This window comes from Notolabrus celidotus, chromosome 15 (assembly GCF_009762535.1).
Source record: "Notolabrus celidotus isolate fNotCel1 chromosome 15, fNotCel1.pri, whole genome shotgun sequence".
Lineage (NCBI taxonomy): Eukaryota > Metazoa > Chordata > Actinopteri > Labriformes > Labridae > Notolabrus > Notolabrus celidotus.
Window position 1 is genome coordinate 23507138 of NC_048286.1, and position 20848 is coordinate 23527985.

At 40.3% G+C, this 20848-nt stretch overlaps 2 protein-coding genes across 6 annotated transcripts; one reads left to right on the top strand and one right to left on the bottom strand.

Annotated features, from left to right (window-relative positions):
• Window positions 1-7224: 7224 nt before the first annotated feature.
• LOC117826326 (carboxypeptidase N subunit 2-like) lies at window positions 7225-9278 on the bottom strand. Its single transcript, XM_034702299.1, has one exon. The coding sequence runs from the start codon at window positions 9276-9278 to the stop codon at window positions 7704-7706; it is 1575 nt and encodes a 524-aa protein (XP_034558190.1). The 3' UTR covers window positions 7225-7703.
• On the top strand, window positions 8535-20587 carry cldn1 (claudin 1). Of its 5 annotated transcripts, none has more exons than XM_034702302.1 (6): window positions 8535-9214; window positions 16486-16549; window positions 16685-16914; window positions 17745-17909; window positions 18080-18164; window positions 19964-20587. In XM_034702302.1, exons 2-6 carry the CDS (start codon window positions 16542-16544, stop codon window positions 20124-20126), a joined length of 651 nt encoding a protein of 216 aa, XP_034558193.1. In that variant the 5' UTR covers window positions 8535-9214; window positions 16486-16541; the 3' UTR covers window positions 20127-20587. The 5 variants fall into 5 exon arrangements, with proteins under 5 accessions (XP_034558193.1, XP_034558195.1, XP_034558191.1 ...); XM_034702304.1 differs by having other exon boundaries at window positions 16690-16914; XM_034702300.1 differs by having other exon boundaries at window positions 8535-9204.
• Window positions 20588-20848: the final 261 nt, after the last annotated feature.

The window sequence follows — 20848 nt, forward strand, 5'->3', positions numbered from 1 at the left end:
AGCTGTGACTATACATTTTCTTCACTGCTTATCAATCAACTGACGTTACAGATGTGTCCGAATTCAGTAACCAATCAGTAGCTTTTGTGGCTTGCACAGGCCGCACAGGTTGAACTGAAACGAGACAGTCTGGTCTGCTAAGATATCTTTATGTGTTGCTGGCTGGTCCTGCCCTACCCCTGAGAGTCATACAGCCCTGTTTATGACGCAAAGCAACATGTAACTAGCTTGTTAACTAGCAGACATAGCAAGAGTCACTTAAAACAATCACCATCATCATTGTTTAAAAGATCATTTCACATTTCAAAGCGTTTTTCTGTTTAAACAGTTGTATTTCTTGCTACTTTATGAAGTTGGACCCAAATAATGTTAGCTAACAGTGTTTTTCTCATCCACTAGAGAGTCTTCCATCTTTGTTTGAAATGACGTGATGGAAACAGAAGACATGTGGTCTGCAATGGATGCACTTCTGTGTGGCTCAGGAAAATTAGGATGCATAGTTATTGCACTTGGAGGAGCCTTCAAAATGGAACAGTATCCATCTTGCTGCTGCAACCTGGTACACAGCAGAATTAGATTTTGTCTGCATCCGTACTTCTGTTACGTGAAATCAGGAATATCAGGTAATTTTGAAATTAAGACAAGATATTATCATTTTACAACCGATGGACAACAGCTAATGTTAGCATTAAAGGTAAACACCAAAAATTTAAACTTTCACAGTTTGTTTTTCTGACTGGACTGGATGTTCACCATGACTTCACAAATACAATTTAATGGGGTACTGACAGGAAAAAGTCAGGGTAAATTCAAGATACAATTTTTGGCTGTTTGTTCACACATGCAGCCCACTCCAAAAATGTTGTTTGGAGTTTTGTGCTTGTGTGTGTGCAGCTTTAGAGAGGAAAACATAATGTCTATTAGTTAGTAACGAAAAAGAAGAAAGTCAGCATTCAGACACTTTTATTCCTTTTTGAATTGGTACATGATAGAATAGGAAACGATGTAGTGGCAACATTAAGCTAAAATCTTCTTTGCCACTTCTGCAGGACGTGATGCTTCTGACTTGTGCTTTCCAAAACATAGGCTTACCTGCATGCATTACAAAATGAAAGGATGCAGATATCAAATGAAAAGAACCTAGAATTTTCTCAAAATATCAACAGCAAACAAACAAAAACACTTCTCTAGTCTATATTAACTTGTTTACAAAATAAAGATACTTGAAACTATGAAAGACTAAGCAAAGTTGCTTGATGTCCCTTAAGAAATTATGTAGCCTATATATAAAAATTCTGGTTGCAAATCATTTAAGAAGCACTGAAAATGTAATTTGTCAAGGTCCGTCAATTTATATGAGTTGCAACCTGGTACACAGCTGTGCAACATTAAGACAACATTTGAGCTACCTATTCTCATGAGGGGGAATGGCTGGTCTATCGTAAACATTATTAGGGTAGAACTTTCCCCTTCATTCAGTGATTGATGTCCTCCCCTCACAAACAGCAAGACAACACTGACAGGTTCCCCACTTGTTTTCCCCAACATTCACCGGAAACCTCCACCGCCTTTGCCTCTGCGGGTGAATCTGCATAGTATTGTTCTGAGGGTTGTTATGGTGCTTGATGGGGGTGGAAGTGGCGAGCAGTGGTTCACATCAAGGCTAATGAATAGATTATACACTCAATATCAATAGTGAATGGACAATGCTCTTTATGCCTTCACTTCAATTCACCCCTTTTTGATTTAGCTGCTTGTTTTTTAAGAAAAACTCAACAACATGCTGGTGGAAGTGCAGCTTCCGGGGGTGAATTTAGCATCAGCGTGACACTATAACACTGGAGGTTGAAAATTTATTATATAGGACCCACACAGAGGGATGATGGTGTGACTATTAAAACATAGTAACCATGATTCTATACAAGTCATCCTGTCTTCAAAGGAGATGTTGTGTTGAATGTTTAGGAATGTTGTTTTCTTGGTGGTTGTGGGCCATATGCTCATGAAGGATTCTGAAGAGGTCTACAAAGGTTTTATTAGGATCCTTACAAAGTGTATTAATGTTTTTGGCTTGGCTAGACTCACAAATATGAGAGGCCTCAGTGGAGTCAAACTGACAAAGTTAGAGAGAGACAAAATGTCTTTTTTTTACTTGGTTCTATTTTTTTTTTAAAAACCCTATTATTTTGCAGGTCAAATTGACCCTTTTTAAAGGTCTATTTTGGGCAATATATGCCTTCCAAACCAGCTAAATCCAGCATAAAAATCTGAGCAGCATGTGACAGAAGAGGTGTCATGTTAATTTATCAACACCACTTCATAAAAAATTCAATGGGCTTTCCAATGTACATTAAAAAAAGTTGAACAATAATTTGAATGAAAAACGCGTGTTATCCTCGTTGAACCATGATCTGTGAGAATTAAAAAACACCAATTATTGCTGTTCCAGAGAAACAAACATTACAGGGGGATTAAATATGAGTGTTCTTAAAAACAATAAAAACATTTTGCTCTCCATGTGAATTGGAAACATTGCTTCAATGAAATCAAGAGTGGTGAGAAAAAGCAGTCAGAAAAACGCATCCTAAAGTAATGAGCCAAAGGGGAAAACAGCTGTCGCACAAACTATCAACATTCATCGCATTTTACCGGCCAACAATTTGAACTTCAACGTAGATGCTCTGTCCAATAAACTTTTCTGTTATAACACATTAATACTCTTATTCAATTACTACTTGCTACTACAATTGCTACTCCAGACTCTCTACTCGTGGGGACAGAGCCTTCTCAGTGGCGGCCCATAAGCTGTGGAACAGCCTGGGTTTCCAGGTTAGAGCTGCACAGTCTGTTGAAGCATTTAAAGACAATTCTAGGTTATCAAATCCCTCAGGCCGGTGTCTTATGAAAATGTTGCCTTCAGTTGAATCTTAAATTCTTCTGGAAGCCAACACTTGCCAAGACAAAAAAAAAAGTGGAAATCAAAGGCCTAACTCCAGTCAAAGCTCATAAACATCTACTGCACATGAATGTTCTGCAGCCCTTCTGTCAGAGGATGCCCTCCCACTACAGACACTTAATTTCAAAATTCAAGCAAGCCAAGGTTGTTCTCTTACAACTCAACAAGCTCAGGACTTGATCGTACTCAAAATGTTAAGTGAATGAAGCTTCATTGAGGTTCTTTACTCAACCTTAATATGTGAAGTGCACTCATGCAATAATACAGCGTGTATTTCCATTGTGAAAGCACAGCCTCTTCAGAAATTACTTCTGCTGCTTGAGATTGAAGGATTGGAGGTTTGTCAATGGTCTTGGAGCCACCAACAAACTGCTAGGACTCTTCAATATACAATGAAGGGCTGCATGCATGCATAATTAGACCTCTATATCTGCAGTGCTGGAAACAAAACAAGTATGGCTGTATGAGAGCAGGGCCTGCACGTCCATATCTCCTAATTCATCCTCCATAATTGTAATGCAAGGATAAGGAGCTTATAGCCTCTTGTTACCCTCCAATAGGAACCACAGAAGACAAAAGGCAGAGTACCAGCATGCTTAAAGATTACCATCCTGGAGACATCTCAGCATCCACTTAACATCACATCAGGTCAGCTGTTCTTAATTTGGTCAGCAGCATCAATTTAGCCTCCAGCCGAGGGTTTGAGTGCACTGAGGGGTAAAATATTGACCCTTGTTTGTAAGCAAGGCTCACATTTTGAGTGGGCAAAATGGCTCATTTGTGCTCTTGAGATGTTAAGGTCATCGTGTCATGGAGGGTGTGTATCACCCTCTCACAGCCTGAGAGAGACGAGCTAATAGACACCTGCCCACATAATGCTAACTGGTGTTCGTTAGCACTTCACGACTGACTGAGCTCATTTGGGTGAAGATGGAAAGAAAGGAAAAGCATGATGATTAAAGTTGCAATTAAACTTAGTTTATTACATATTTTTCATTCTGACTAAGAAATATGCCCTTTATTGTTAATACAGGATGATTTGGTTGATAATAAACATCAATTATATTCACAGTAAACTGTTGAAAATAAATGTACATTTTACATCAAAAACTCTCCTCTTGAATTTTTTGCCCCCAGCATCAAGTCCTAGTTGACCTCTACTCTTTGTCCTGAGAACTCTTCCCTGCCCTCGCCTCCTCCCTCCTCACAGGCTGCCCTAAACTCTGTGGGAAACCCCCCAGTGCTTTGTGTTGTTTGGACATTTGTGTCTCACCAGATCATGTCTGCACCCCTCTGTTTCACTCCTCTTCCATCTAAGGAGTTGCTGTGTGGAGCGTGGTGTCCACTGCTAACTGACCAGTAAGCAGGACAGAGAGATGGAGGATCTGACCACGGGGGTTAGGAGCAGGGCTTCCGTATATCACTCAGACTGCTGCTGTTAGTTTGTCAGGCAATGACAGTGATTGGCGGTGATGGATGTTGACAGGTGATTTGGCATCAAAGATGACTCTACTAACCTCTGGGCAATGCCTCACAAGTAGGGGGTCGACCAACACAGAATACACATAACTTTTTGATAAATCAATACAGAATGAAGCATTTCTTTACCAAAATCTTCATGCTAAAATACAGGTTTTGAATTTATATTGAGCATAGTATTACTTAGAAGATGAATGTGATCTTGTTTTGGACAACTGATTCTTATTAGAACATAAATACATCCAAATACAACTTCAGCCTAGAAATTGGAGCTTCAAAGAGTCTTTTTTCAGACCAATTAGCAACTTGTTAGTCTGGAACCTTGATTAAAGATTTCCACGCAGCATAACCATCAGCTGCAGAGCAAAATACTGTTAACTATGTCAGGCTGCAGGACGCAGGACGCAGAAACGGCCATTACATGTCCTTCGTACCAAATTTGTACTGATGCCTTCAGCTCGCCATTTTTAGGCACCCGTATATTGTCTTTTAATCGTTGTCTTATCTTAATGTTATTTATTTATTTATTACATTAACTTATTGCTGTCCTCCACAGACCCTCTGGTCCCATGTACAGACCCGGTGCTTGACTTGTGACTTGTAGCATGTATACATGATGGATGTGTTGTAGATGTTAAATGCTGAATGGTTGTTGTATGGTAAGCTATAAATGAATTGCCCTTCTTGGGCTCAATAAAGTTGTCTGAATCTGAAGAAACATGTTACCTGCTGAGCTGCATAGCTAGTTCTAAAATCAGTTTGCTTCTAGTTAAACAAAATACATTAGCTTAAATACGGCATGATTCAAACTAAAACATGAACTGCAGTCCATTTCTTTTAAAGTGATGTGATTGGAGATCCGGAAAGTTCCAGATCAATGGCAGCCCTCTTGTTTTGTCTGAGCCTTCTCATTGTTCTAATTTCTAATGTTTCCTCTAATGTTTTCCAGGAAACCAGGCAATTCAATAATATGGTGTAATTATCAGTAGGTGAATAGAGATATGTGTTTAACGACTCTCATGCGTCTTGTTGCTCATTAGCCAACAACCCAACACATAAAATGTTTCCCCCACAGTTTTAGTCAAGTGAGGATTACCTCCAACTTTGGTCCATCCTTCCAACTCTGGAAGTAAGACGGCCTCCACTTTTTGTGGTGTGAATTGTGATGTCATTCAGCTTGGACAGAGGACCCAATCGACCCCCTGGCCTTTGACCCTTATTAACCCTGGGTTAGAGTGCTGTATTCAAGGTGTGGCCATCTGTGTGCCTTGCTGTGTGGAGGTTTCCCTCTTTCCTCACTCTTTATCATCCCTCCCAGTGTTCAGGGGCAGTGGAGTGATCAGAGGAGGACTGGCCAGTCTCCATCAACTTTTAAAGCCCCTCGTTGACAGAGTGGCTCTAAAATCCTGGATAACAAATGTGTGCCAAAGCAGCGATAAACTCATAACTGTGCTTTTTTTTGTGTAGCAGTTATTGTATTTATCTTACTTTCTCCAACTTCATGACAAAGAAATTATTGCACATTTTCCTGCACAATTTGTATAACAATAGTTACAGGTCCCTCTACATATCATGAGCATACATACAAACTGAACATGGTTTATTGGAAAAATCTCTTGATATCACATAGTGCCTCACTTTGCAAAGCTTCAATCTTTCTGAAACCAAATAACAAATAATCTAACAAAGTTTAGAACAATTCTACTTTTAGTACATTGTGGTCAAATAACATATTGAATGCATTACTTTTATATTTAACTGTTAATATGTCTAACTGCTTTGTTTTGGTTTGCACTACATAAACTGAGTCATTTAAGAGTTCTCTTTCAGTTCATTACTTCTCAATTTTTCAACAACTGATAAGAGATTATTGTAAATCCAGAGAGACAATCAGCCAAGGCTAAACTAAATATGTGAAAACAACCATTGAGTGATTGTGACTTGAGTCTGGCAAGAAAAACATCTTTTACTAACACTGACAAGTGGTGCTCTTTTATTGTGTTTAGACCCTTTTGGATGTGGCAATACGTTGATAAACATCCAGCGTGTTTGTTATCTATTTGTTTTTCTTTTAAATGGTTAACTTTGCTCACCAGTCTGCTAAAAATGTCCGGCCCAGCTCATGTCCTTAGTCTGAAAATCCGGCCCGACCAAATATTTAATTGAGTAACCCTGTATTAGGATATACATACCACTAGAGACAGTTTCCTGTCTTTTAATTTGAAAAATGATAATCGAAACCTTTAACCACTTCAAAATTTAATTTAATCAACCTTATCATTTTTACGTTACCTGATCCCACTGCTGACATATCTGTATCATGAAATACCGACCATGGAGAGGAGAAAATATGTGAAATATGTTTTAAGATGTGGAAATTCAACATTAAAACTGCTGTTGGTAGTCACAGAGTAAACATCTGTTCAGAGAGAGGGACTTCGAATGTCAGCACTATCCCTCCCAACCAGATTTCCCCTTAGCCTCCCAACACAGATCGGCGTGTGCAGTCATGATAGTGCTGGACTCATAACCAATCGGAGGACACAGTAGAGGCCGCCCCTTAACCAATCAGGACAGAGGATTGGAGATTAGCTATGATTGGTCTGTCATAACGGAAACGAGGGGAATAATAACATTGCTTGATACACAGGCATTGGAAAACGCAGAGATTTTGAAATAGCCTCAAATTACTTCACTTACCGATGAGTACCGATGGACATTATGACCTTTTATCCAAACCCAGCAAAAAAAAAAGTAAGTTTTTTTACACCATTCCTACCAACAGCAGCTTTAACTTCTGTTCATTTTAATCAGAATTAATGGAGGACCTGTTATCAAAGTTAAGGACATCATTAACAGATCATCAATTAGCAGAGTTATGTTTTTGATTAACTGTTCCCACCTCTGAGTATTCTGCCCTAGTCATCCTGATGATTGTTCAGTTTCACTTCAACCAACTGCTTTTCTTGATGTCTGAAGACAGTCAAGCACAGCCATAAATAAGGAACAGAGAGGCATCTACTGGAGGTTCAGCACATTAGCAGATGATTAACATGTTAATCGGTGACAGGATTTTTGGTGAGCTGAACTTTGAACTTAACAGGAAATGGGTTCAAACACCCCTCTTATCAATCAGCGTGTTATCAGCTGCAGAGTAAGATGTTTGTTTACAGTATTGACTGTCACAGGTAGAACACATAATGTGACTGTTTAAAAGACTACATGCAGGAGTACGTATTTCCACATAAAACAGAGTTAATATAAAACACTACTCAAGGGGGCTCTCTGCTGTTCTACCATCACCAAATTCAGAAGGTCCAGGCTTGTTGGTCAAAACATGCTCCTTAATCCTGCCGTCATCCTCTTCAAACTGCACCTTCACAGTCATGAAGGAGGATTTATCCGCCTTACATTTGATAGTCACAGTGTCATTTGAAGATTGTATGCTGCAGCTATTTAAATCAGGCATGTTATCTGTAGACACCCGACACATCAGGTGGTCTTTGTTGATGGAGGTGATAGTCTGTCTTCTCAAAAAGCCTGGACTGTCACAGAGCACCCTGTCCAGCATCTCAATGCCCAGGCTGTTCTTCTCCACCCAGTCATGAAGATAAAACATGTGACAGTCACATTTCCAGGGGTTTCCATGCAGTCTCACAGTGTACTGCATGATAAAAGGGTCCAACAGCCCAAAAGGGACAGTTTCCAGCTGGTTATCGGACAGGTAGAGCTGCTCCATGAGCAGCTGGTCCTGAAACAGATTGGCCTCCACTTTGCTCAGGTTGTTCTTGTTTAGGTAGACTGTCTTGATTGCAAATAGATCATGAAAGATTGTTTCCGGCAGCGAGCTGAGTTGGTTTTCAGATAGATCCAGATTCTCCAGGGTTGTGAAGTTTCTAAAAATGCCCTCAGGAAGGTAGGAGAGCTGGTTAGAGGATACAATAAGATCAGTAAGATATATCAAACTGCTAATTGAGGACAGCTCGGTCAGTCTGTTGCCTTTCAGGTTCAGCTCCTTCAAATTTGAGGTTTGCAATCCAAAAACTTTGCTGCTGAAGGTTGTAAGAAGGTTCCCACGAAGGTTAAGTTCCTTCAGATTTGTTAACTCCTGAAAAATACCATCAGCAAGCTCTGAAATCGTATTCCCCTCCAAGTGAAGCTCAATCAGCTGAGACATATTGTGAAACGTGTCAGCTGTCAGATTGCTGATGAGGTTGTAGTTAATTTTCAGGGTCTCAAGCCTTTCGAGACCAGCAAAGGTTTCCCTTTTCAATTCTTTTAATTTATTTTGTGACAAATCCAGGGCATGCAGATTGTTGAGCTTTAGGAATATAAATGCAGGCAGATCTGATATGAGGTTGTACTTCATTTGAAGACTTTCCAGCTGCTTGAGGGAGTCAAACATACCAGGAAGCACCGTCTTAAACTTGTTATAGTTTAGAAGCAGTTTAGTCAAGTTCTCCTGCTCTGAAAAAGTCCCCAGATACAAATGATCCAGAAGAGGGTTCCCACTGATTTCCAGCTCCTGCAGCTTGTTCAGATGTGCAAAAGCCTGAGAGTGAATACTTCTGAGGACATTACTAAGGAAGATTAATTTGGTGAGTTGTGGGCTCTCTTCTAAAGTGTTGGGGAAGAGGTGGGCCACACTGGAGGTCATGAGAATAAACTCTGTAACCTGTCCGGACATGTTTCTGGGTAAAGCTGAAATCCACGAGTCAGCACACAGGACTTGGACAGGAGTGAAACACTGACATCGATACGGACACAAGGTTTGAAGCTGTAAGTTTCCTTTGTGACAGAGAAGCAACACCAGGAACAAAACCAGACCCAATTTTTTACCCATGATTCACTGTGAAGACACAGATAAAAGCTTGTAAGAGTTAACAGAAAATCAAATACTTGATATAAAAATGCTTGCATTTGACTCTTGTGTGTACTTTTGTCTCTTTTCAGACAGTGCAAAAAAAAAAACAAAACAGTAATTTGCTCTTTCAGTGAATGAAATCAAACTGACCTCAGTGTTAGGATCCTTCAGCGTTGAGACGATTTTCTGTGTGGAAGCAGCTGACACAAAGTACATACGACAGCATGTCTGAATGAGGCAACACACAAAAAACCTTTGGCCCGCTCCTGCTGTGGTTTCATTTACTCACAACAAAACAAATGAATGATCAGTGTACCAGCCCACTGAGCAGAATATTCATTTGTTTCCATAATACACAATATAGAAGAATAATAGGATATTTAAAAGCCATTTTTATGGAAGTTAGCTCACATCTGTTAGAGTTGAGTTACTTAGTAAAATAAACAGATAAAAATCTGCTGTCATAATTCCTTCAGGTAATTGGGTTTTCTAAAAAGTCCATTGGAAAAAATAAATAAACGAATACTATCACCACTAGTGATCCATGAAATAATTTGAATACATTTCTAATAAATTATAAAATTGTGCTGTGTCATTACAAAACAGCATACACCATTGTTATGATACCATTTGGTGGCTCGAAGGGTTATGTGAGTCTTGCTACTGTTAATTTTTTGAAAGTGTTTAAGATCAATTACTTGAAAAGTATAAATGCTGTCATGTTGAGTCCACAAGGAATGAAATGACCCTCTGTTTTAAAGTATACAAGTGGGATTTACATGATTCAAATTGAAGTGTTATCTGTTTATCACTATGGTACAGGTCTGAAGTATTTACATTGATACATTTTAAAACACAAATAGTTCCAAGGGCAACTAAGAGTGCAAATGATAGTGAGCATGTGCTTTAGTGATGGGAAGTTCAGCTCTTTTCACAGAGCCTGCTCTTTCAACTCTGCTCCAAAAGAAGAGCCGGCTCTTTTGACTCCCGAGTGGCTCTTAATTTAGGATCTTTTGTAGACGTATATTTTACCTTAACTTTGCAAAAACTAATGGTTTGTGTTGAAAACCCTTTTACGCACAGTGTTTTCATGGGAAGCCTTATAGTTGCCCAATTTTGTGCATTTATTCTGTTACAAGACCATTCTTACCCTAACCCTAGGTTTAGGGTTAGGATTAGGGTAAGGGTTATGATTAGGGTTAGGGTTATGATTAGGGTTAGGGTTAGGGTTAGGGTTAGGGTTAGGATTAGGGTTAGGGTTAGGGTTAGGGTTAGGGTTAGGGTTAGGATTAGGGTTAGGAATAGGGTCAGGATTAGGGTTAGGGTTAGGGTTAGGGTTAGGGTTAGGGTTAGGGTTAGGGTTATGATTAGGGTTAGGGTTAGGGTTAGGGTTAGGGTTATGATTAGGGTTAGGGTTAGGGTTAGGGTTATGGTTAGGGTAATGATTAGGATTACGGTTAGAGTTAGCAGGGTTCCCACGCGTCCTGGAAAATCTGGAAAACCTGGAAAACAGTTGACCAGTTTTCCAGTACTGGAATACACCTGGAAAATGGGAGAAAAAGTAAAATGTCCTGGAAAAGCACATATAGTCCTGGAAAATTGTTCCAACATGGCTGCGTGCGACCTGACCCGATTTACAAAACCCATCCCCATTCATTGAAAGTTGAGTGCACGCTGTGCTGGAAAAGACAGCGACACTGCGCAACTTTTTTCACATCTTTCCTCCTTCACCTCTTAATCATGCATTCACAGAAAACAGGGGTATATTGTTTATGTTTTATGGTACAATAACCTTGTAGAGTGCTCTTTTGATTCAAAGAGTCTTATATTTAAGTCATAGTGTGACCAGCGGAGTCGGGCAGAGAGCTTGGGGGTCTGTGCCTCACAACTTTCTCTGCAGGCTTAGCTCAATTACTGTACTTTAGCTCAGTTGTTCTCAAAGTGGGGTCCTGGGACCCCTGGGGGTCCGCGAACCATAGCGTGGGGGTCCGTGAAATAATTTGAATACATTTCTAATAAATTATAAAATTGTGCTGTGTCATTACAAAACAGCATACACCATTGTTATGATACCATTTGGTGGCTCGAAGGGATATGTGAGTCTTGCTACTGTTAATTTTTTGTGTTTAAGATCAATTACTTGAAAAGTATAAATGTTGTCATGTTGAGTCCACAAGGAAAGAAATGAACCTCTGTTTTAAAGTATACAAGTGGTATTTACATGATTCAAATTGAAGTGTTATCTGTTTATCACTATGGTACAGGTCTGAAGTATTTACATTGATACGTTTTACAATACAAATAGTTCCAAGGGCAACTAAGAATGCAAATGGTAGTAAGCATTTGCTTTAGTGATGGGAAGTTGGGCTCTTTTCAGAGAGCCGTCTCTTTTAACTCAGCTCCCAAAGAAAAGCCGGCCCTTTCGACTCCCTTTAGGGTTAGGGTTAGGGTTCAGATTAGGGTTAGGGTTAGGATTAGGGTTAGGGTTAGGGTTTGGATTGGGTTAGGGGTAGGATTAGGGTTAGGGTTAGGGTTCAGATTAGGGTTAGGGTTAGGATTAGGGTTAGGGTTAGGGTTAGGATTAGGGTTAGGGTTAGGGTTAGGATTAGGGTTAGGATTAGGTTTCAGATTAGGGTTAGGATTAGGATTAGGGTTAGGGTTAGGATTAGGGTTGGGGTTAGGGTTAGGGTTGTGATTAGGGATAGGGTTGGAATTAGGGTTAGGGTTAGGGTTGTGATTAGGAATAGGGTTAGGGTAAGGGTTAGGTTTCAGATTAGGGTTGGAATTAGGGTTAGGGTTAGGGTTGTGATTAGGGTTAGGATTAGGGTTAGGGTTAGGGTTAGGTTTCAGATTAGGGTTGGAATTAGGGTTAGGGTTAGGGTTGTGATTAGGGTTAGGATTAGGGTTAGGGTTAGGATTAGGGTTAGGGTTAGGGTTAGGTTTCAGATTAGGGTTAGGATTAGGGTTAGTGTTAGGGTTAGGGTTAGGTTTCAGATTAGGGTTGGAATTAGGGTTAGGGTTAGGGTTAGGATTAGGGTTAGGATTAGGGTTAGGTTTCAGATTAGGGTTGGAATTAGGGTGAGGGTTAGGGTTAGGGTTGTGATTAGGGTTAGGATTATGATTAGGGTTAGGATTAGGGTTAGGGTTTGGGTTAGGGTTAGGATTAGGATTAGGGTTAGGGTTAGGATTAGGGTTAGGGTTAGGATTAGGGTTAGGGTTAGGATTAGGGTTAGGGTTAGGGTTAGGATTAGGATTAGGGTTAGGGTTAGGATTATGATTAGGGTTAGGGTTAGGATTAGGGTTATGATTAGGGTTAGGGTTAGGGTTAGGATTAGGGTTAGGGTTAGGATTAGGGTTAGGGTTTGGGTTAGGGTTAGGATTACGGTTAGGGTTAGGGTTAGGGTTAGGATTAGGGTTAGGATTAGGGTTAGGGTTAGGGTTGTGATTAGGGTTAGGATTAGGGTTATGATTAGGGTTAGGGTTAGGATTAGGGTTAGGGTTAGGGTTAGGGTTAGGATTAGGGTTAGGGTTAGGATTAGGGTTAGGGTTCGGATTAGGGTTAGGGTTACGGTTCGTGTTAGGGTTAGGATTAGGGTTAGGCTTAGGGTTAGGGTTCGGAATAGGGTTAGGGTTCGGATTAGGGTTAGGGTTAGGGTTCGGATTAGGGTTAGGGTTAGGGTTCAGATTAGGGTTAGGATTAGGGTTAGGGTTAGGGTTAGGGTTAGGATTAGGGTTAGGGTTAGGGTTAGGGTTCAGATTAGGGTTAGGATTAGGGTTAGGGTTAGGGTTAGGATTAGGGTTAGGATTAGGGTTAGGGTTAGGGTTCAGATTAGGGTTAGGGTTAGGGTTAGGGTTAGGGTTCAGATTAGGGTTAGGATTAGGGTTAGGGTTAGGGTTAGGGTTAGGGTTAGGATTAGGGTTAGGGTTAGGGTTAGGGTTCAGACTAGGGTTAGGGTTAGGGTTAGGGTTCAGATTAGGCTTAGGGTTAGTGTTAGGGTTAGGATTAGGGTTAGGGTTAGGGTTAGGGTTCAGATTAGGGTTAGGGTTAGGGTTAGGGTTAGGGTGAGGGTTCAGATTAGGGTTAGGATTAGGGTTAGGGTTAGGGTTCAGATTAGGGTTAGGCTTAGGGTTAGGGTTCAGATTAGGGTTAGGGTTAGGATTAGGGTTAGGTTTAGGGTTAGGGTTCAGATTAGGGTTAGGGTTAGGATTAGGGTTAGGGTTAGGGTTAGGGTTCAGATTAGGGTTAGGATTAGGGTTAGGGTTAGTGTTAGGGTTAGGATTAGGGTTAGGGTTAGGGTTAGGGTTCAGATTAGGGTTAGGGTTAGGGTTCAGATTAGGGTTAGGGTTAGGGTCAGGATTAGGGTTAGGGTTAGGGTTCAGATTAGGGTTCGGATTAGGGTTAGGTTTAGGGTTAGGGTTCAGATTAGGGTTAGGGTTAGGGTTCGTGTTAGGGTTAGGGTTCGGCATAAGGTTAGGGTTAGGGTTCGGATTAGGGTTAGGGTTCGGATTAGGGTTAGGGTTAGGGTTAGGGTTAGGGTTAGGATTAGGGTTAGGGTTCAGATTGGGGTTCGGATTAGGGTTAGGTTTAGGGTTAGGGTTCAGATTAGGGTTAGGGTTAGGGTTCGTGTTAGGGTTAGGGTTTCGGATTAGGGTTAGGGTTAGGGTTCGGATTAGGGTTAGGGTTAGGGTTCGGATTAGGGTTAGGGTTAGGGTTCGGATTAGGGTTAGGGTTCGGGTTAGGGTTCTGATTAGGGTCAGGGTTAGAACCAGAACGAAATTTAAGTGAACAGAACCAGAACCAAACTCATGCAAACACAACCAGAACCAAACTCAAGCAAACACAACCAGAACCGAACCAGACCCGAAACAGAACATACTAAAACTGAACCAGAACCGAAGCGAACCGAACCAGAATCATGCCAGAACCAAACCAGAACCGAACCAAACTCAACCAGAACCGAACCAGAACGTTCCAGAACTGAACCAGAACCGAAGCGAACCGAACCAGAATCGTGCCAGAACCAAACCAGAACCGAACCAGAACAAACCAGAACCGAACCAGAACCGAACCAGAACCGAACCAGAACCGAACCAAACACAACCAGAACCGAACCAGAACGTTCCAGAACTAAACCAGAACCGAACCAGAACATAACTGAACCAGAACCGTGCCAGAACCGTACAAGAACCGAACCAGAACCGAACCAGAATCGAATCAGAATCGAACCAGAACTGAACCAGAACTTAACCAGAACTGAACCCGAACCAGAACCGAACCGAACCAGAACCGCACCGAACCGAACCGAACCAGAACCGAACCAGAACAGAACCAGAACTTAACCAGAACTGAACCCGAACCAGAACCGAACCGAACCAGAACCGAACCAGAACTTAACCAGAACCGAACCAGAACCGTGCCAGAACCGTACAAGAACCGAACCAGAACCGAACCAGAACTGAACCAGAATCGAACCAGAACCAGAACCAGAACCGAACTCAAGCAAACAGAACCAGAACCAAACTCAATCAAACATTATTAATGTCCTCAGGTTGGCATTGAGAAAAATCCGATGCCTCAGCTTGAATGGGCTGATCCGATTTCTCCTCTCAGTGAGTATTTGCATGGTGTTCAAGAAGACTCTCTCTGAAGGAACAGATGAAGCCACGATACAGAGCCTCCCCTCCATCACCTGCATCTTATATCCTCACATGTGATTGGCTACATGGCTGCCAAGCTGACCAATCAACACAAAGTTCTGCTGTGAGCAGAGCTGGGGCTGAGCACTGTGAGAAAAAACGAAAGGGAAAAAACTGGGAGCCGGCTCTCTCCTGATGCTCTTCTGATTCACTATAAAGCATCGGCTCTCAGAGCCGCAGCTTTTGATCATGACACATCACTAATGTGCTTAATCCGTGTTACAATTATGAGGGGGTCCTTGGACAATTTTCTCACCTGTAAGGGGTCCCTGGATCCAAAAAGTTTGAGAACCCCTGCTCTAGCTAGTAGGAGTGCAAACTCTACACCCTAACCCTAACCCGAACAAACGGAACAAAAAGAGCGACACAGCTGCACAGAAACTCCTAGACTACATGTCTGTCAATGTAGACTTCCACTGAGAGGAACATATTAGACTATAGGAACTAAATTAGGAACTAAATTTAGACTGTCATACCAGCTTGATCATCAATGAAAATGTCCTGGAAATGTCCTGGAAAATGATCTCTGGAAAAGAGTGGGAACCCTGAGTTAGGGTTAGGGTAAGGGGTAGTATTAGAATTAGGGTTAGGGTTAGTATTAGTGTTATGATTAGGATTAGAGTCAGGATTAAGGTTAGGGTTATGATTAGTGTTATGATCAGGGTTAGGGTTAGGATTAAGGTTAGGGTAATGATTAGGATTAGGGTTAGGGTTAGGGTTAGGTTTAGGATTAGGGTTAGGGTTATGGTTAGGGGGATTACGGTTAGGGGGATTAGGGTTAGGATTAGGGTTAGGGTTAGAGCCAGAACTAAATTTAAGCAAACAGAACCAGAAACAAACTCATACAAACAGAACCAGAACCAAGCTCAAGCAAACAGAACCAGAACCAAACTGAAGCAAACCAAACAAGAACCGATCCAGAACCGAACCAGAACCAGAACCAGAACCGAACCAGAACCGAACCAGAACCGAACCAGAACTAAAACCAGCACCAATTGTTGCATGAAACTAGATCATATCTTGAGCATGTATGGGGACCTATTGATATTTAAATCTGAACGAATCTGAAGCACTAAAATGACATATAGAATGAAATATACAAATATGCTCCCATATCATATCTTGAAATATATGGACTCATTATTTGGCTGGAGTATTACCAAATCTATGGCATATCAACACTCTTTGTAATTTAAGCATCAAAATATTGAGTTTACTTCAGAAATGTGACTTGTGTGGCATTCATGTGGCTTCAGTCAAATCAAACAACTATCTTAACTTGATTCTGATAATATCAAAGAGGTCCCATCCTGGAGATCTGATATGTCATTTAACAATGCTGTGGTCGAACAGTATCCTGTACATATTTCACCATAAATGGATCATACTTTAAAGTATCCAGGAAAAGAAACCTCTTGATTCTGAGGTGTTTTAGGCAGTGATCATTGAAGCCACTAGGGGTCATCCCACTCTTCCTTACCTCTATCAGATTCCTGACTCCTGACATTCCTGGATCCTCCCTCTCCTCCAGGGTGTTCCCAGAGGATGCACAGGTAGACAGCAACACTGTTTGGGATCAGAGCCACACAACAAAACCAGCAGGAACACCATCAAGGAAGTTTGTAGAACTTTTTGACCTCTTTATATCTCTTTTCTTTCATTTTCAATTTTTTTGTGTGTTTTTCAAGTGAAGCAATGGCCAATGCAGGAATTCAGCTGCTTGGCTTCACGCTGGCCTTCTTGGGCTTAATCGGCACTATAGTATCCACAATCATGGTGGAGTGGAAAGCTTCGTCGTATGCAGGAGATAACATAATCACAGCTCAGGCTCTGTATGAAGGCCTGTGGAAGACCTGCGCATCACAGAGCACCGGGCAGATTCAGTGTAAAGTGTATGATTCACTTCTTCAACTACCAGGTAAGGTTATTTTCAATATCCTGTTTTATTGCACCTTGTTCCACTACTTTAAATGTTTATTTTATGTCAGTAAGCAAAACAAGTATGATATATTGTGACACTAATCAGCTTTGATCCTCAGCTAAAAAAACCCAGCTGTGGGTAGAACATGGGGATAGGATGATGAGTGGTGCATCTTCACAAATACATTCTTCTTTTTTAATGGTGGAATTTTAAAAGTGTGATGTTAATGGGTTTATATTCTGTGTAAACAAAAGGAATGTGTAGACAAAATCTCTTTGGTCATTCAAACTTTCTTGGTGGTTTAAGGAAATGCCCTTTCTCCTCCCTGTAAGACGGCCTGCTGCATGCAGAGACATGTCAGTCAAATACCAGCTGCAGGCCGATCAAAAAGAGACTCCCTCTTCTTTTGAAACTAGTTCAAAAGGGAACAGAAGTTATGGAAAGAGTTACATTTTAAAATGTAAATTGTTTTCTGTTAAGAGATTCGTAATTTAATCAAATATAAAAGACTGATATGAATGTCGTCAGATTAAAACAATCCTTGATGATGTGAGTAAACCTCCCCTGAGATGACTCATGCTGTAGATACTCCCGCCTGTTAAGTGGTCTTCGTCAACAACAAAAAACCTCACGTACATTCTTTACAGATATTTGGCTGCATGTACGATAAATATATCCTGGTGCGATTTGAAAAAGTACTACAGGTATCATATTCAACTTTTTATAACAAAAGGCGAAGCCAAAGTAAAAAAAACCCATTATGAAACCCAGTTGTTGAATACAGCTTGATCACATCATTTGACTGAGATTCATGTTTTTGTCTGCAGGGCTCGTTCTTGGCACTCGGGGGTTGATGCTCTGCTCCATCTTGCTCAGCTTTTTCGCCATGCTTGTGGAGGCAGTGGGCATGCGGTGCACCACCTGTATGGCAGAAACACCTGAGCAGAAGGACAAAGTGGCTCTAGCTGGAGGGATCATGTTCATTTTTGCTGGTCAGAGTCAATGCAGATGAGCATATGTAGCCTAACGAACACATTCTTTGCTGTGAAAAACTGCTCAACAACACACATTTTTAATGTTGTTATTTCATCACCGTGAGCATGATTTGATATGCAGAGATTATTCAACATGATATGTGAAGTGACACTGTTGTATCTTTTAGGTCTGCTCGCTCTGGTGGGAACATCTTGGTATGGAAACCGAATAGCCAGAGACTTTTACAACCCCTTCACCCCCACTAACTCCAAGTGAGTCCATCCCTCTCTTCTCTTTGTGTCTGGGATTTTCACTAATGATCAGGTATCACTGAACGTGTTTGGAAAGAAAAGAGGACAGACATTAGCTCTAAAGACAAACAAACAAACAAACAAAACAAAACAAACAAACAAACAAACAAACAAACAAAACAAACAAAACAAATAAACAAACAAACAAACAAAACAAACAAACCCTGTAAATATGCTGTATTTCTACTCAGTGTTTTAATGGTCATGTCGTTTGATTCACCATTCACAAGAACAGCTCCAAATTTATAAAGAATAAGAAGTTTAGGAAGTAGTTAAAACAGGCCAAGACGAAATAACCCACATGACACCAGATACCACCACAACATGATAGTTTTGAGCTTTCATTTTTGGACAGAGCCTTAATAACTTTTTTCCCAGGTCTCGATTTGCCTCAAATCTACACAGCAGACATATAAATTGTTTCAATCTTAAAGGAATAGTTTTTCTTTCTTTTATTTTTTGATTTGGGGTTGCGTGATGAACTTGTCAATAGTTTTACAGACTGCCCTAAGTAGAGGTATGAATTAAAGTTTAATGCTAGCCCTAACCTGAAGAGTAGACACAGGGGATAGGGATTGGAGAGAAGGAACTGATTCTCTTCAATGGAAATAGGAGACTGAGTCAGCTCGCCTGCACTAGGGTCTGCAGGGTTGCTCTGGACAGCGTGGAATTGAGTGGCGAGCCCAAGCTTCGTATATGAGTTCAAGTTTCTTTTTTGAAAACATGTAGTTGTATTAAATTTAAAAGATAAGGACTGGTTCTCAAAAGTTCATGGGTCTCAATCGGTTGGTGATTCTCATCACAATAGTGAATAATGTGTTTTAAACATCTTGATCAACTTCTCTGTTGAGAAACTGGCCAGAGAACTCAAACAGAAACTAGATTATCAATTACTACTGGCAGGGTTAGCTCTACCATGTAATTTAGCTAATTCTAGTAAGCTGTAACTCAAACATTAACGCGTGTGTACATTTTCAGCACATACTAAACCATCAGAATGACCATTTATATTTGTGGGCATTCTGAGTTTTTAGCAGACATGACACTGTGTTGTTCTGCAACTACATGGCAGAATTGACCAATTCTGCAGCTATTGTTACCTAGTGTGTGTGTGACCGTTCTCTGGTCAGTGTCTCAACAGACGGGCTGAGCTGATCGACAAGTATCTTATAACACCCCCTCCCTTCATAAAATACAACCTTCCCTTTAATCTCATTAATCTCAGTAATGATAACATAAAATATTTTTTATTGAAGATGTGAGCATTTTCCTTCATTTTTGAGCTTGTTTGAATACTTCAGTTTAAATACTCTCTGTAAATATACATGTAAATATGCAATGCAACAATTCTCCAAGCAGAATTCCATATTTCTATTTTTTGTATTAACTACTATTATTTTCAAATGTAAAAACTACCTCTGCTACTCAGCACTGCACTATTATCATATTATTTTAGCCCATACATATTAGTCATGCCTATTTGTTGTTCTTTTGTATTTATAGCTGATGTTATTGTTATTATTTTTATTTTATTTGTATGCCTATGCCTTGTACAAAGAGAGCACAGTTTACCTAAGTCAAATTCAAGCATACCTGGCCAATAAAGCTTATTCTGATTCTGATTTACAATGATGATAACATTGTGTTATCTGAACAGAACGAGTGACTCAAACCTGATTAATTATAAGCAACAATTTGTGATTTGTGTTTTTTTATTGATGAAAAATAATGTATCTCTGTGTTGTTTGCTTTTCCCTCAGGTTTGAGTTTGGAAGCGCCCTGTTTGTTGGATGGGGGGCAGCCTGTCTTGTAATTATAGGAGGGGGCTTCCTCTGCAGCAACTGTTCCAGTAAGAGCTCTGGGAAATCTCCACGCTACCCCCCGACTAGCTCTTCAAGCCAGTCAGGCAGAGACTATGTTTAGGAGAATACAGGATGAACTCTGCCTTTATTTTTCACAGGGAACTTGTCTTTAACTTGTTATTTGGATGATTTTTTATTTGCAGCTTGTGAATTTGCTGGATATATATTGGGTGAATGTTCTTATTTGATGTAAATTGCACTCAACTTCTTAGTAGGGATGACAAAAACACATTGGTATCCCTCAGATCTGTTATAGAGACGTACTGACCCTGGACACAAATTCAGGAAATAGACATTGGCATAAATAAAAGCAACAACAAATTCAGCTTAGAATGAAATACTATAAAACACATTATAATACTTGTGGGACTTGCAGTCTTGTTTTACCTCTTCATTTACTGACCTTGTGACCTTTTTGTTTTTACTTGTTATTTTTTTCAACTTGATGTAATGCTTTTAAATGAGTATTCATATGTGGTTTTTGCTGTAGGCGTACAATATTCTTGTACAGTAAAGGATAAGATGGATCATCATTAAAGGATAAAAATGGCTTAAGTGCAAATTTGTCTTCTTATTAATTAAACCCTAAATCAATAGCAGTGTTAATATTGAGGTACTTTTAAATTTCTTGTCACTAAAACGATTTCTACCACTCAACCACAAGAGAACACATTATTAAAAACGGGCCTCAGATGTATATAGAATTAATATTTGAGAACCTCTGTTCTGACTAAATCTGCTGACCTCTAACAGAAACTGACTTTACTGACAAAGAGTTATTAC

Bases quoted from the DNA above. Each gene is read 5' to 3' on its own strand.
- LOC117826326 (XM_034702299.1), bottom strand. From the start codon at position 9,278: ATGGGTAAAAAATTGGGTCTGGTTTTGTTCCTGGTGTTGCTTCTCTGT.
- cldn1 (XM_034702302.1), top strand. The intron at 16,915-17,744 runs GTAAGGTTATTT...TTTTGTCTGCAG, and splicing joins TTCACTTCTTCAACTACCAG to GGCTCGTTCTTGGCACTCGG. The intron at 18,165-19,963 runs GTGAGTCCATCC...CTTTTCCCTCAG, and splicing joins TTCACCCCCACTAACTCCAA to GTTTGAGTTTGGAAGCGCCC.